This window comes from Trypanosoma theileri, assembly GCF_002087225.1.
Source record: "Trypanosoma theileri isolate Edinburgh chromosome Unknown TM35_Tth_1_V1, whole genome shotgun sequence".
In the NCBI taxonomy this organism is placed as follows: Eukaryota; Euglenozoa; class Kinetoplastea; order Trypanosomatida; family Trypanosomatidae; genus Trypanosoma; species Trypanosoma theileri.
The window spans coordinates 340,805-355,833 of NW_021639843.1; the positions used below are offsets into that span (position 1 = coordinate 340,805).

Here is a 15,029-nt window from a genome sequence, read left to right on the forward strand (position 1 = left end):
TTTTTTACCGTTGTGTGAAAATAAGTAAAACCAATCATATGTGAGCGATCCAACAGTGATTGGATGAGTGAATATGTTTTTTTTTTTTTTTTCTTTTCGTTTTGAGTTCTATGGTTTTTTTTTTTCTTTTTTGTTTTTCTTTTAATACTTTTTGTTTCCCTTTTATTTTTGTTTATCGATGTATTTGTATTGCCACAAAAACCTATTTTATTATTATTATTATTTATTTATTTATTTATTTCTGATTCTGGTTTATACCAAGTTATTTTCTGTAAAGGGAAAGACAGGTTGAGGATAAACTTCAAGGAGTAAAAAGAAGGAAAAAAAAAAAAGTAAGAAAACGCAAATAATGCCTTCAAGAAAGAATCCACCGCCGTATGCGTCAGGTCCGAACCACAACAAAAAAAACAATAATAACAATAAAAATGAGAAAAAAAATAATGCATCGGGTCGAAACGCTTCTGTAGAACGTATTATCGCGAATGAGTCTCTCCTTGCTACAGAGAGTGAAAAGCATGCAACCTCTAAGAGTCTCTACGGTGATCCAGGAGCACGTATTTCAGGTAATGTGCATAACATTTATGATCGTATTCGCATGCGTGCGTACCAATCTATTTTGAAAAACATTAAAGGGAAGTCTTTGTTACATCTTGGATGTGGAATGGGTCTTATTTCAATGATAGCTGCACGTAGCCTGGCGTCAGTCGTTGTGGCTGTTGATCATTCTGCTATTGTGGATGCTGCACAAGTTGTGGCAAAGCAAAATGGATTGCAAAACATTAGTTTCTTTCATGGCTCTCTGCGTGACGTAATGCCACAATTTCCTCTTCAGAAATTTGATGTTATCCTTTGTGAATGGATGGGTGCTTTTCTTGTAAATGATTCACTGCTGGATGATGCTCTCTTTGCACGGGATAATTTGCTTGCAGAGGGTGGAGTTATGTGTCCGGATGGTTCCTCTATTCACGTTGTGGGTGTCAGCGATTATGCATTCCACCTCGATACGGTGGAATATTGGAGTAATGTGTATGGGTTTAAGATGGAACCGATGAAAGCTCTTGTGCGACAGGAGGTTGAGACGTGCAGTGTCCCTGCGGCGAATATTGCCACAAGTACTTGTTTGGCCCACACTGTAAACATCGCAACCCTCAAGAAGTCAATTGAAAGCGATATGAATGGTACTGGCAGCAGCAGCAATAATAATAACAACAACAACGGTGGAGAAGTGGAGGGTGAAACTGCCAAGAAGATGAGCGGACAGGACTTAAATGACTACACCGTTCCCTTCAGCATGCGTGCAAGCCGCGACACGACGGTAAACTATCTCACCTTCTTTGTGGATGCGACCTTCACGAACCCGAACGACCCCGGCGCGAACTTTGTTCTAGGCATCCGCCCCGGTGGCAGCAATCTGTGGACGGAGACGAGCGTTGGGCTGCCGGAGCCGCTGCCGCTGCGGGCGGGCGAGACCCTCTCGGGGGAGTTGCGGGTGCGGGTGGTGGACCGCCGGCGCGGGGCGGCCGCCGTCGACATTACGGCCCGCACGGACGGGGGAGTCGCCAAAGTGGAGACCAGCGGCTCATACGTCTACCAGCACTGCTAGCCGCAGTAATAAAGGAGGTGGAAGAGGAACGGACTCTAAATATGAAGGAGAAATGAGAGAGTGTCTCTATGTGTCGAGGGGAGGAGAGGAAAAGGAAAATAGAAGAAGAAGAAAAGAAATATGGTTAAATTACGAATAAAAGGGAACCCGTCTCGCATTGAAGAAAAAAAAAATTTTTTTTAAAGAAGAACCACACATCGACACACTTTTTATGTACACACAAGCACATACGTGGGTCTATATATATATATATATATATATATTACAGACTCATACTCACTCAAAGTTGAGAGGAAATGAGGTGTGATAGTGTATGAATGGAATGTGAAGAAAGAAAAATTTAAAAGGGAAAAATGATGAGTGAAGTTCATGCATCTCTTGTCTTTTGTGGATGTGTTCTTTTTTTTTTTTTTCGTTGTTGTTGTTCTCTTGCTTGCTATGTTAAATGGATATGACAAAGCAAGACGTGGAGCCGATGGGGTCAGATAAACATGAATGAGTAAGTTACATACAATTGTATGGTCTAATAAGCAATAACAAGTTGAAAAAAAAAGACATGTTGTAAGTAAATCTTTATTTTGCTCTTCTTGGTATTTACTTTTACTGGTAGTAAGGGTCTTTTTTTTTCTCTCTTTTGCTTTTTTTTTTTACTAATTTATATTTGTAGGGAAAGGGAGAAAAGGAAAGATCAGTGAAAACAAAGGGTTGACTGGTATCTCTCCAGAAGGATATATATATTTTTTTACTTAACAGAGGGTGGAATAAAGAGAAGGAAAGTAAATTGGACACATAAAAAAGAATCAAAGAGGGCACATATTTGAGGAGAAAAACACGGAATAATACTGATTTACCTGTTTTCCGTGTGATTTATTGTTCTTGTTGTCGTTGAGAGTGTTTTGATATCACTACACATTGTTAGAAAAACAAAAAGAAAGAGGGAGAAAAAAAAAAAAGAAAATAAATATTCACATACATTTGAATGTTGCATCGCTGTCGTTTGCTTTGGACGGCGGATTACCGTACTTCTTCAAAGATTGCAGATGAATTTAATAATGTTCTTAACCGTAGTGGTTGGGGATTTGATCACGTTGCCATTGATGTAGGTACACTTGCTGGAGCTGCCGGTCGATTGACACGTGATCTCATTGGACATGAACGTGACACAGAGACTGTTAAGGTGTTACATCGACAAATTACGAATGTCATTCTTCGCCGCATTCAACCAAAAAAATCTCTTGCTATTTTCCTTGATGGTAGTGAACCACTTTGGAAGGTACGGCATATGCGATTGTATCCGGGAAAAAAGTTTGAAGGAAAATTCTACCGAAGCGCTGCTTCTCCAATGGTTTACCTTCTAGAAGATAAATTGCGGCAAGTGGCAGTTGATTTGCGAACACCACCGAAGGAGTTTATCATTAGTGGGGCTGCAGTACCTGGACCAGTTGAAGGTAAAATGTCAGCGTGGATGCTTGATCTCGCCACACGTGCTTTACCAGATGGTGCTATCTCGTCTGATCCTTCTTCTCCAATGAAAGGAGTCCCAGAGGTTACAGTTAATGATACTATTTGTTTAGTTGGTGGTACGGATTTGTTTTTATCTGCTTTGGGAGCGACACCATTTCATAATATAACGACTGTTACACTACAACAAGGTGAAATGAAATCTCTTTCTCTGAGTGAATCTCTTGAGTGGCTTTCTATGGATCATTTGCTGAAGTCGGAGACAGCTACTAATAATGGTGAACAAGATACATCACGACATGATTTACAAAAACGACTTGCATCTGTTCGAACCGATGTTGTATTATTATATCTCTTGGCAAATGGTATCAGCGCTACGGATCTTAGCGGTCTTGGAGTAAATTTTAAAGACCTTATGGAAGCTTATACTGCTGAAGAATCTGCTAATGTCGATGGGGCAAACCTTTTTGATGAAACATCTAATGATTCTTCTTTATTACTTCGACCTGATATTTTGGAGCGTGTACTCACTCGAGCTACACGAAGAACAGGAACATCACCGCGACCTTGTTGTCAATCTGCAGATTATCTTGAAATTCTTCTACAAAGTCACGCTATGATTTGTAGTGGGGGAATTAAAAATTATCGTTGGACACCTGATGATAATGATAATGTGCCAGAAAAAACCCCTAAAATTCCTATTGAACGTTTTATAGGTCACTTAAAGCACCTTTCTGGTGTAGGAAAAGAAACTGTAACATCAGATAATGATGGTAAAAATCCTTCTCAATCTAAAGTTAATGGAGTAAAGGCATCAGTAGATTGGACTTTTGCTCTCACTGGGTTAGAAACACTGCTTGTAAGTGCCCCTAAAGCAGAGATGATTGAACAAATAATTCCACTATTTACAAAAGGTCATGCTTTACCAAGTGGTATTGCTGAAGATATTGTAAGTAAAAAGAATATTATGGAAGCTATACAAAAAGCTCGTGATGTCCTTCAAGTAGTTAGAGATAGTAGTACAAATGAAGAAGGAAATACAATATCTAAAGAGCATCCCGCTCTTAATCATTTACCATCACATTACTTTGTGTATACACCTGGTTCACGTGGACCACCGATGCGGTGGACCTATCAAAGTGTAAACTTAGGTATTCGTGCTGCTGCACTTGGTGTTCGTTATCTCACCGGTGCAGGAACATCAAAGGCAACTTCACGTATATTAGATGAGACTGGAATAAATACAAAAAATACGCTTTTTGTTTATAATACAGAGAAAAATGGGGTTTGGCATGAGACTCCATGTGAAAAGATAAACCCATCATCCTCAATGGAAGAACTTTCTACATTACGTGTGGTGACGTGGAATGTACAGTTCAGTCGTCATAGTGGCGAACGAACCCCGTTAGGTCGTCAAGGAATTGATTGGTGTACGGCAACGCGTTATGTGGCACTTGCTAAGACATTAGAGTCACTTGATGCTGATGTAATTGGAATGCAAGAGGTGGAACCGGCATGGTGGAAGTATCTCTCTGAGCAACCATGGGTACGAGAACGTTATGCATTATCATGTGGAGAAGAGAGTCACGCAATTCGTCCATGGGGTGTTTTGTTACTTGTTAAACGTCATCTTAGTGTAATGGCCACTCAGCATGCAAATGTTCCTGCTTTTACGGGTCATACAAGTGTGATGCCGGAAATAACTATATCGGTTTCTAAGAATGTTCCAGTTACAATTGGGTCACTTCATCTTCTTGCCCCATATAATCAAAATAATATTAATAATAGAACAACACAACTGGAAAATTTAACTAAACGTATGCGTACTCGTCCTTTTATTGGAGGATTAGCGACAGGTACAATCGTTATGGGTGACTTTAATGATTGTGCAACGAATTATTTTACATTTCCTCCTGAAATGGGTTTTAAAGATGCTTGGTCATTGCTGCATTCAGATGATAAAGGTACAGAGGGATATACCATTAACGGAGATCGTAACCCCTACGCAGCGCAAATTATTGAACGTGAATTTTTTGGTCGAGCAGATCGTGTTCTTTTCGCCTCACGTCATTTACAACCGATTCACACAGAACTTGTGGGTACCACGTCTGTTCGTTCCCTTGGTGTCACAAAACAAGTTGATAACAATAATGATGTTCCAGAGTACTTGTATCCATCAGATCACTTTGGTCTCTTAGTTGAGTTTCAGGTGGTGTAAAGTGTTCTAGCTCATTCCTCTTTTTTTATTCACATCGCTATACGGAAATAAGCTTGTAGAAAATAATGATTGTTTTTATTTCTTCTTTTTATGTGTCATGATGGAAAAATAAAAAAATTTAACTATTTTATTTCTTATGGTTTGTTTTCCTTTCGTATGTATTTTTTTTTCCTTCTTGGTTTTGTTCTTCTTGTTACTTGTGGTGGTGGTGGTGTTGTTTGCTTATCTTAAGTTATCTGCATCTATCTTCCAATTGTAGGAAGGAGACAAAACAGAAAACAAAAAACAAAAAGGATAGAGAATAAGGAATAAGGGAAAAAGTTACCAGAGTTCATCACTCTTCTTTTTTATTTGTTTGTTTCTTTTCTTTTATTGTATTTGTTTTCCACCCCTTCATGTCGTTTCGCTACACCAACAATCTCGTGGGAGCGTTGAAGCACCGGCTAATGCTGGAAAGCTCCCACCGGGAGTTAGTGCGACGGCGGTTTTCTGGCCATTGCCGTGGAGTCGAAGTGGTCTGCAGCGGGTATGGCACCGTGCTGGCTGTGCGCCTTGTGGATAAGGCCGCGTGGGAACCGTTTTACCGTAAAGGAAACACCATCCTTTCTGGGAATGAGAAGGATGAGACGGCGGAGAAGAATAAAACAGGACCGTTGGATTTTGATAAACTTGCAGAAAGCATCAAGACGGCACTCTGGGATGCTACACGTAAGATCCGAGCTGCGAAAGAGGCGGCACTTCATCGAAGTCTCTCTCATAATCAACAGTTGCAATCACAGGCAGAACTGAAGCATTGGTATGAAGAGGATGCTAACACACTGGAACCATTAGCTTTTGAAGCTCTTAAGCATGAAGCTGCAACACCTTGGATGCAGCTTGTTCAATTTGGAAAGCGTCAATCTGCTTCGACAATGCTTCATCAAGAGTTTATAAAAGCGGAAAATACTTCATCAAAAGATGATACCTCAGTAGTAGCAGCAGCAACCACCACAAAGATAGAAAGTGATGATGTTTTTGGAAAAGAAGATAGTCCTTGTGTTACTGCATTAAATACAGAAGATTGTGATCCTGCTGCTACGCCTATTGGATCTGTACATCCATTATTTGTGCCTGCACTTATTCAAATTGAGGATAGCACACAGGAAAGTGTGGATGAGGATGCTATTCGTCGAGAACAGTGGCGAGAGCTTTCACGTGATGAGCAACTCTTTTGGGAACGCGTGGAGTTGATTAGGAAAGGACAAATGGCTACTATTAAAGGTGGTCATAAACGTGATTACGCAGATCAAGCTGCAGTCGCTCATGATAATGCAGAAGAAAAGGTACAATTGCGATTTACACAGTAAGAGGAGAGGTAAAATAACGTATATATATATATGATTCTGTTTCTATCTGGACTTTCTGGTGTTAGAGGGTGGAGAGGTTAACCTTTATAATGACTTGATAGAGGGTTTCTTCAGGATCCTACTTAATAATTTCACTTTTTCTTATAATTTCTATGTGGCCGTTTTCTTTTTTTTTTCTCTTTCGGTCCCTTCCTTCTCGCTAGCTTTCTCCTCGTTACTCTTTACTACTGTTTTTTTTTATTGTAAGGAAACTATAGTGACGAAATTCTCTCCTGTACTGGAAGAGAACAATAACTGTGTGTGCTTCTCTAGGTGACACAGATATACACATAATCACACGTGAAAATAAAAAAAAATAAGGAGAAAGTAAAAGGGGGACCAACACCTTATACACTTTTAGGACAGATTCTGGTTAACAAGATGATCCGCGCCACCTGCAGACGTCTAACATCTATTGCTGATACATGTGTTCCATCTAATTTTGTTCATGCAACTGATATGGCTTTTTACTTCCCTCGATTTCAACCGCGTGTTCATCTCCAGACGCATGGTATACCAGAACTAAAAGATGCTTTGGCGTTACTTCAACCAAACACAACAGGGTCAGAAAGACGTTGGAGAAAACCACAAAGTATGTCAGAAGAAGAATGGAAAAAGTCCCGAGATAAGGCTCTTATGTTATTAGCTCGTGGAGAAGAAATTATGGAAAATGTTGGTGGAGTTAATAATGCTTCTACAGCAGATATTTTGCGTCCATTGTATGCGATAAAGTTTGAACTTCTTAGTGGTGTTGAACACTTACCACGTCCAGAGTATGCGCATCATGTAAATGTCTATCGCCTAATTCTTAAGCAAGCAGGTCGACTTCTTTATTTTAATGATACATGGAATAAGTCAGATATTCATCATATTGATACTGCATGTGTTATAGTTGCTCACTTTGTTCGTGCTTTTTGTGCATTAAATCAAAAACCATTTCACATAAAAAAAGGAAATGAAAATAAGGATAAAAGTAATAAGTCTTCTGAATGGTCAATGAAGGTAGGTGGAAGTGGTAACAACGATGATGTCCTCACACTTTCTTTGGTAATGGAACGTATTGATGAACTACTGCAATTATGCCGAAATACAGTAGTAAATCAAGATAAGGTAGATAACGGTTTTCGTTGGTATGTGCCAAAACTTCTTCTGTTAAAAGGAATTTTAACAATTCCTCTTACTGGTAATCTTGAACACGCTAGAGAGTATATTGATGAAGCAGCAAAAATTGTGTATGAATTTCTTCGTAGAAAACAACCAATTTTAGATGGACTCGTTCCTCGTAAACAAGAACCTGAACTTGGTCTCTTTATGCTTGCACAAGCAGAGATAGCTGCTCGAATTTTTGATTGGTCAGTGGGTATAAATGAAGTGGATAAGGATGTTCTTGAAAAGTTTGAAGCGGCAGCTAAATTCTACTCTGCTCCATACAATACTACATTAGATGCAGATGGAATTATGTCAACCGAACATTTAGATGAGCGAAAGTTTGAAGTTGATGCATATACATCTTGTATGTTAAGCTATGGTACTTTTTTGTTGAATGCCCCTCGACCATCAGGTGTATCAAGTCGTGATTCCCCTGTTTTTCTCCCAAAACAAATTTTTTCAATGTCTCCTATCGCAACAGTGGAAACATCATCTAATCTTATTTTTGCAGATGTTCACCGATTGGTCCCTATGACAGTTGATGTGACTCGTAAGCGAACAGGTGAATCACTTGAACGGGCATTGCAGCTTAATCGCGCCATGTACCCAAATCATAAACAAAATCCCAAGGCAGGATGGATATTGTTGGCAATGGCATCTTTGTATGCTGATATGCGGGATTACCTATACGCAACTGGACTCTTTGCTTCAGCAGAGAAAACCCTCGTGGAGAATTATGGCAATAACTCACTGGAGAGACTTTTTGCTCTAACACTGCGTTATGAGTTCTTGGCAGGTGTGGGTTCAGAGCAGGAAGCTAAAACGGCTGGACATGAAGTGGTGCAATTATTGAAACAAATGGATAGTATTTCTCGTGAATAGAACTTCATCTTTGCAATTGGGAGGATAACGGAATAGAGAGAACCAACAACGAAAAAGGAAAAAAAAAAACGAAAAGAAAAGATAGTAACAAAATGAGAGTAAGTAAATGGAAGAAATGTGTAGATGGTATTTGAGAGTAAAGGAGGGGGTAAACCTATACTTTCATGTGAAACACCGCTTTCTTCCTCTGCTGGTTTCCGTGCTATGTTTTTTTTTTTCTTTTATTTATTTGTTCTCTGCATTTGGTTTGATGGTAGACCTCTGGAATTGATACCATATACTCTTTTGAGGGATTAAGTGACTTTTATTATCACTCGCTGCCACGACGCTTGGCAGAAGGGTAGCCCCCCCCCAAAAAAAAAAAAAAAAAAAAATATATATATATATATATATATATAATTTTTTTTTGATGATGTCTGTTAACGAGACCTTTTTTTTTTTTTTACTTTTGGTGTTGTGTTTGTTTGTTGTTTTGTTTCTTCCTTTGTTTTCTACAACACGGATGGAAAGTATTGTGTTGAAATAAAATGTGACACGCACTTCTTTTTCCTTTGTTTGAATATATATATATATATATATTTGTTTCTTTAAGTTATAAGGGAAAAAAGTCCACTCGACTGTAGTTTATCTGACGTGAACCTCTAGTTATTCTTAAGTGAACTTCAGAAGTATTAATATATACTTTTTTTTAGGACTGTAGATTTACACTATATTGGTAACCTTTTGTGTGGTAATGGTTACTGAACGTGAAAATGAGAATTGTAGTAACAGGGAGCAAACCCCAGAAAATTTAACAACCCATCATCATGTTTCCCATTCGCAAAGACGTGTCGCTAACCCTGATGAAAAGAGATCGAACCCTTTGTATGATACGGAAGAAGGAAATATATTTGTAAGTAACTCCCCTACCTCTCCTACAGATGTGTTTTACAAGTTCTTGAGAAAAGTACGCACCACACCTCCTCTACGTATTCTCTGGATTATCATTCTCATTCTTTTAGTGACAAGCGGTAACGCAATGCAAATCATTGGATTAAACTTTTGGCTTCGTTACTTTCCAAAAGATGGTGTTCCTGGAAATTTTACGACTTTAGCTGCTTCAGCCTTACTATTCGGAGTTTTTTTCCTCATTCTTCTTATTGTGTATATCATCGTGATGAGACCATCTCTCAGTTTCGCTCGTTGTGCCCGAGGATGGTGGTTAATATTTCTTATTGCTTTAATGGATGCAGTGAATAGTTCTATGGCTATTTATGCAGCTTCATATACACCTGAAGTATTACAGGCTCTTTTTACTACTCTTGTTCCAGTATATGCGGCAGGATTCACTAAATTGATTTTAGAGGATCCTAGAAATTACTGTAATGGATGGATTTTTACATCATTTTTTTTAATTATTTCTGGGGTTGTAGTAGCTTCAGCATACCACTTTGCTTGTGGTTTCAATGATGACTCTGGTAATAAAGCATGGTGGAGTGTTATCTTTTTCTTATCTGTTCCACCAACAGTTCTGATGAATATATGGCAAAGTTTATACATGATTGAGTTTACCTATGATCCTCTTTTGGAAGAAACACATTTATTACATCAGAATGTAACTTCTCTAACCCTTGAGTCATATTTATCTGATGATGGTAGAGAAAGTGTTTACAGTAATCGCAAAGATAACAGTATTGAGTCTTCTGTTACAACACCTCAAAAAGTAGATACAACGTCAAATGACAAAAATTCTGAAGATATACATGAAGAGCCAGAAGAACATTATAATAATATGATACCTCCTACAGAGGGAAATGACACTATAGTAAAACTTGTAATGCTCGCTGGTGAAACAAATTTACAATTCATATTAATTATGATGACTCTTCCCATGGATGCACTTCCTTGGTGGGGAGGTAGCAGTTCTGTAAGTGCCGCATGGGAAAACTTTTCTGAGGGCATATGGTGTTTGTTTAATTGTGATAAGAATTTTTTATTTTGTATGATATATACAACAGGATTCGTTTTCACATATATTGGATCTGCGTATCTTAATCATTATAGTGTCACATTATGTTCTATGATTGGACAACTTTCTTCACCTTTAACTGCTCTTTTGCTGATCATTGTACCTAAATGGGATTTAGAAAAGGGATATACACCCTGGTATTTAAGTCTCTTGGCAGCTATTCTTCTTTGTTTTGGATCACTTGTGTATGCCTTATGGGAAGAAAAAACGGATGAAGAAAAGTTATACGGTGAACGGAAATTAAAAGAAAAATTGCTTGCTAGAAGAAATCAAACTCTTCTCCATGAAATTCCTTCATAGAGAAAGAAGGAAATAATACACTACGGCAAGATTCCAAGCTGTCAGACTCAAAAAAGACAAAAAAAAAAAAAAAAAAAAAAAAAGAAAACGAAAACAATAATGAAAATAGTTGAAGAAATGAAAATTTATACAACTGAAAGGGCCAACTTCCACAGAAGACGGAAATGTTTCGAAAAGGGAAATCCAATCCGAGCATCTTTTTATTTTTGGTTTTTACTTATATTTCATACTGTAATGTGATATCATTTCAGTTTCAATTTTTCTGATGTTGAACATCATATATTTGGGTGAAAAGATGTTTGCCGCATGAGTAAGATAAAAAACTAAATGTTTCCGTTATCTCATGTCTGCATACATAGTAGGCCTATCCGCAGAGACGGGGGTGGTGAGGGTGTTTGGAGGGAAGGATATGAGTTGAAAAACATAAAAGTTGTATTTCCTTTGTTATTTATTTATTTATTTTTTTTTTCTTTTCTTTCTTTAGTCAGCTGTTCACTATAGAGCGGAGTATCTTTATTTCCAAAGAGATTAAAAACTCTTCTTGTCTCAGCGATCAGATGACAATTGGAGCAACTGTGCGAAGGAAGACAGTAGCTGCAGCCCGTCAATGGCGGAAGCTGCATTTTAAAACACTTCGGAAACAACTACTAACACCACATGCTGGTGAAATACGGTTACCATTGGTTTCCCGGGAAATTGACCAGGCGCCCCAACCCACAATAACTATAAAAGTGGAAACAAATAATGAAGACTTGTTACGACAGTGTCAACTAGAATATTTTGGATTTTTTCATCCTATTTCCACAAATAATTCAATTAATTCTACTAACAGTGAAATTTGTATTCATGTTGGACCCCCAAAATCTCTTGGATGTCCTTATACTCTCACTTCTGAGGCTGATAATTTTACTGAAGCAGTTAGACGAAGTGAGGAAAAATCTGTTTGGGAAGAAACTGATATCGCGGAAGTTCCGCACTCAACACGTTGGTTAACACAACCACTTATAGATGGATTTATCTCTCGACGAGTGACTTCACATGTTGGCTTGAATACTGAAACTATGTCGCATACACTGATGATGGCCCGAAAATTAAACCTAGGACTCTCACCATATGAACTTTCACCGTACTACTTTGCTAACGATCTATTGTCTTCGTGGGGAATATTTAGCTCTACTGAATCTTTAAACTCAGAGATTAGTGAAGATGATGTGAGTCGACTTGTTAATCTCGCACATGCTAGCGCTGTACTCCCTTTGTATCGTTCAGTTTGGTTGAACGGATCAGCTCTGTGTGATGACAATGGAAATGCCGTTCTTATTCTTGGATCAAGAAAAAGTGGGAAAACCACTCTTGCCTTACATTGTTTAGCTAATTCATCGTCTTCTCTTCGTCTAATAGGTCTTGAAAATTTTCATCTTGCACCATCAACTGCTGTTGTAAATAGATCAACAAGCGGAGACGGGTCAATATTTCTTCTGATGGGTATTCCTTCATCTGCAAAAGTGGGCATAGGTGCTATTATAGGAACACTTCGTCCAAATCCAATATTAGCACAGGTTTCCCAGGATTTTAACTATTCTACAAGTATCATTCATAAAATTCTGCAAAATAGTGAAAATGTAATATGGAATATGGCATCTCGATACCAAGTTAATATCAGTGAAGCATTTGGGTCCCAACGTTGGTCTCCTACTTGGTTTGGACGACTTAAAGGTATAGTTGTTTTGAATTGGGACATCCAAGAACTATCACTTCCACAGTCAAGTATAAACCCGAAATGTTTTCAACATCAAACAATATTAGATAAACAAAAAACGTTAACAGCTATTGCTGAAAAAAGTAGTACTGCACTTTTCAAGGGACATTACCTTATTCGTTCTACTTATGATGAATCTAGCGCATTTGAAGCCCTGGATAGCATACTATTCACAGGTAAAGGGTCTGAAACACCTCCAGTATACGAATTAACAGGCTCTGTTAGTTTTGATATGGCTGTTCAGCTAATATGCCGACATTTACTAAAGGACAGCACCTAATTATACCCTCAATTAAGAAAAGGGAAAAATCACAGTTTTAAAGGGTGAACTACTGAAGGAGTCAAAATAATAATAATAATAATCACCATCATCATCATCATCTAAAATCGTCTCTGGCAAAAAGAGAATTAAAAAGGTTCTTCTTACTGATAACCGTAATATTTTTTAAACACAAGAAGAATCAGTACGAGGAAAAGATATAACAATGCACATTTTAATATAGTTAAACACACTTTGAACGTGCGAAAGAAAAAGAAAGATATTTGATTATCGCACGTGGAATGGGCCGTGTGGTTGTCTCCACCCACAGTGCAATATGCGCATTCTGGCATGACCCACCAGAGGGAGGTTGAGTGGGATCGTCTGGCGTATGAGCGACTGCAGAAGACTGGCTTTATTCGCTTGGATGCACTGACACCCACACATTCAAGACAGGAGGGTTCACAGGGCGTTCTGTGATCAACAATATATATATATAAGAAATAACACACTACAGATAATCGAAACAATGCCGTTTGTGTACTCAAGGGTTCTTCACAATCTCCAGGTATTTGCATGTTCCTTTAAGCACAGTTGATTTCTTTTCCTTTATCCTCTGTGCTACTACAATGCATTGATGAAGATTTGATCTTTTATAATTATTATCTTTGCATTATGGATGATTATTTTTCTCCTAGTGAGTCTGTTGAAGACAGCCATTTGCAAAGGAATGCAAATACTACATTCATTTTTATGATAATGCATACATTTTCTTTCACTAGAGCTACATATTTCTTCTGCTTATTACCACATGCAAAGAGTCTGTTGCTGGTTGTGTTTGTGGTGGCAATGCAGGTAAAACACACACACACACACACACACACACTTGCACACTCACAGAATGAGAATCTGTGCGCTATGGTGGGGTTCCCACTTGCCGTAGCGCAGTTGTGAATGTGCCGTGGATCAGTGTGAATCACTGTGACTGCAGTCTGTCTGTAGGGATAAAAACGTGTGGCATACCGATTTGCTTTTTACAGCGCCTAGGGCACCATATGCTGATTTCTGATAATTTTGATAAACTGGACCTTCTGTGGTCCATCCTCCTCCTGCTTCTCTGCGCTCCCACATACTTCCCCATACTCCATGTCTATAGAAACTAAGGGACACAAGGATGCCGTTCAAAATCGCACCCCGCCTACGCAGCATGCCCTTGCTGTTGTTTTGTGTGGTGCCCACTATTGTTATGCTCATATACACCGTATTCTGGTATGGGGGCATATCATCACCCCATTTATCAGAAGAAATTGTTTCTCCTGTCCAAGAAAGACTGACACCCGCTCTGGATGATAGTGATTATAATCTGAATTACTCTGCTTACCTTCCAGAAACACTGTCAACTATAGTGAAGTCGCGCACGGAATCGTGGAGAGCGGATAGTCTGTCGATGATGCTACAGCCACGAGAGTACCGTCGCATGACGTGTGCCCAGCTGCGCACACAACACCAGCGTGAGATTTCAATTGCCGCTGGGCGCAATAAGCACTCCAAGAGACCTTTGCGTGACCGTCGTGGATTCTTGTTTGTAGGTCCACATCCCGTGTGCGGACGCTACCTGCTCTCACGTCTAACGGGTGGGGAGCTGCGCTATGTGTTTGTTGTGCGTACCGGGCGCCCCCAGCCGTCACAGTTGCCGAGTGTGGTGACGGTGAGGGCGGGGGAGTGGAGTGAGGACGTTGTGATTGAGCAGTGTGGGCAGTGCATGGAGGCGGTGGCTTCGGATGCGGATGCGTGCAGCGAAGATGTGCTGTTCAGAGCCCGTCTCTTCAATGCCAACCGTGTGCTGGATGCGGAGGTGGTGCCTCCTGCAGGTGGCGGGGCTGTGCAAGACGGGCACGGGCGTGTGGCGAGGGTTGTGCGCTTCCGTCCCCTCGACCCCGGCGACTACACGCTGGAGGTGAAAATGGTACACTACAACGGCAGTAGTGATGACTACACAAGGTGT

General features: G+C 39.4%; 6 protein-coding genes across 6 annotated transcripts; all 6 read left to right on the top strand.

The window, feature by feature from the left end:
• Positions 1 to 349: 349 nt before the first annotated feature.
• TM35_000012270 (putative arginine N-methyltransferase) lies at positions 350 to 1,603 on the top strand (the record flags this gene model as incomplete). The annotated part of the gene is made up of 1 exon (XM_029020908.1): positions 350 to 1,603. The coding sequence occupies one exon, from the start codon at positions 350 to 352 to the stop codon at positions 1,601 to 1,603; it is 1,254 nt and encodes a 417-aa protein (XP_028887416.1).
• A 979-nt stretch (positions 1,604 to 2,582) lies between these two features.
• On the top strand, positions 2,583 to 5,282 carry TM35_000012280 (MP99 protein; the record flags this gene model as incomplete). Its single annotated transcript, XM_029020909.1, has 1 exon — positions 2,583 to 5,282. The coding sequence occupies one exon, from the start codon at positions 2,583 to 2,585 to the stop codon at positions 5,280 to 5,282; it is 2,700 nt and encodes an 899-aa protein (XP_028887417.1).
• A 395-nt stretch (positions 5,283 to 5,677) lies between these two features.
• Positions 5,678 to 6,628, top strand: TM35_000012290 (uncharacterized protein; the record flags this gene model as incomplete). Its single annotated transcript, XM_029020910.1, has 1 exon — positions 5,678 to 6,628. The coding sequence occupies one exon, from the start codon at positions 5,678 to 5,680 to the stop codon at positions 6,626 to 6,628; it is 951 nt and encodes a 316-aa protein (XP_028887418.1).
• Positions 6,629 to 7,048: 420 nt separating this feature from the next.
• On the top strand, positions 7,049 to 8,698 carry TM35_000012300 (uncharacterized protein; the record flags this gene model as incomplete). The annotated part of the gene is made up of 1 exon (XM_029020911.1): positions 7,049 to 8,698. One exon carries the CDS (start codon positions 7,049 to 7,051, stop codon positions 8,696 to 8,698), a length of 1,650 nt encoding a protein of 549 aa, XP_028887419.1.
• A 733-nt stretch (positions 8,699 to 9,431) lies between these two features.
• Positions 9,432 to 11,006, top strand: TM35_000012310 (uncharacterized protein; the record flags this gene model as incomplete). Its single annotated transcript, XM_029020912.1, has 1 exon — positions 9,432 to 11,006. One exon carries the CDS (start codon positions 9,432 to 9,434, stop codon positions 11,004 to 11,006), a length of 1,575 nt encoding a protein of 524 aa, XP_028887420.1.
• Positions 11,007 to 11,563: 557 nt separating this feature from the next.
• On the top strand, positions 11,564 to 13,045 carry TM35_000012320 (uncharacterized protein; the record flags this gene model as incomplete). Its single annotated transcript, XM_029020913.1, has 1 exon — positions 11,564 to 13,045. One exon carries the CDS (start codon positions 11,564 to 11,566, stop codon positions 13,043 to 13,045), a length of 1,482 nt encoding a protein of 493 aa, XP_028887421.1.
• Between the last annotated feature and the right edge of the window lie 1,984 nt (positions 13,046 to 15,029).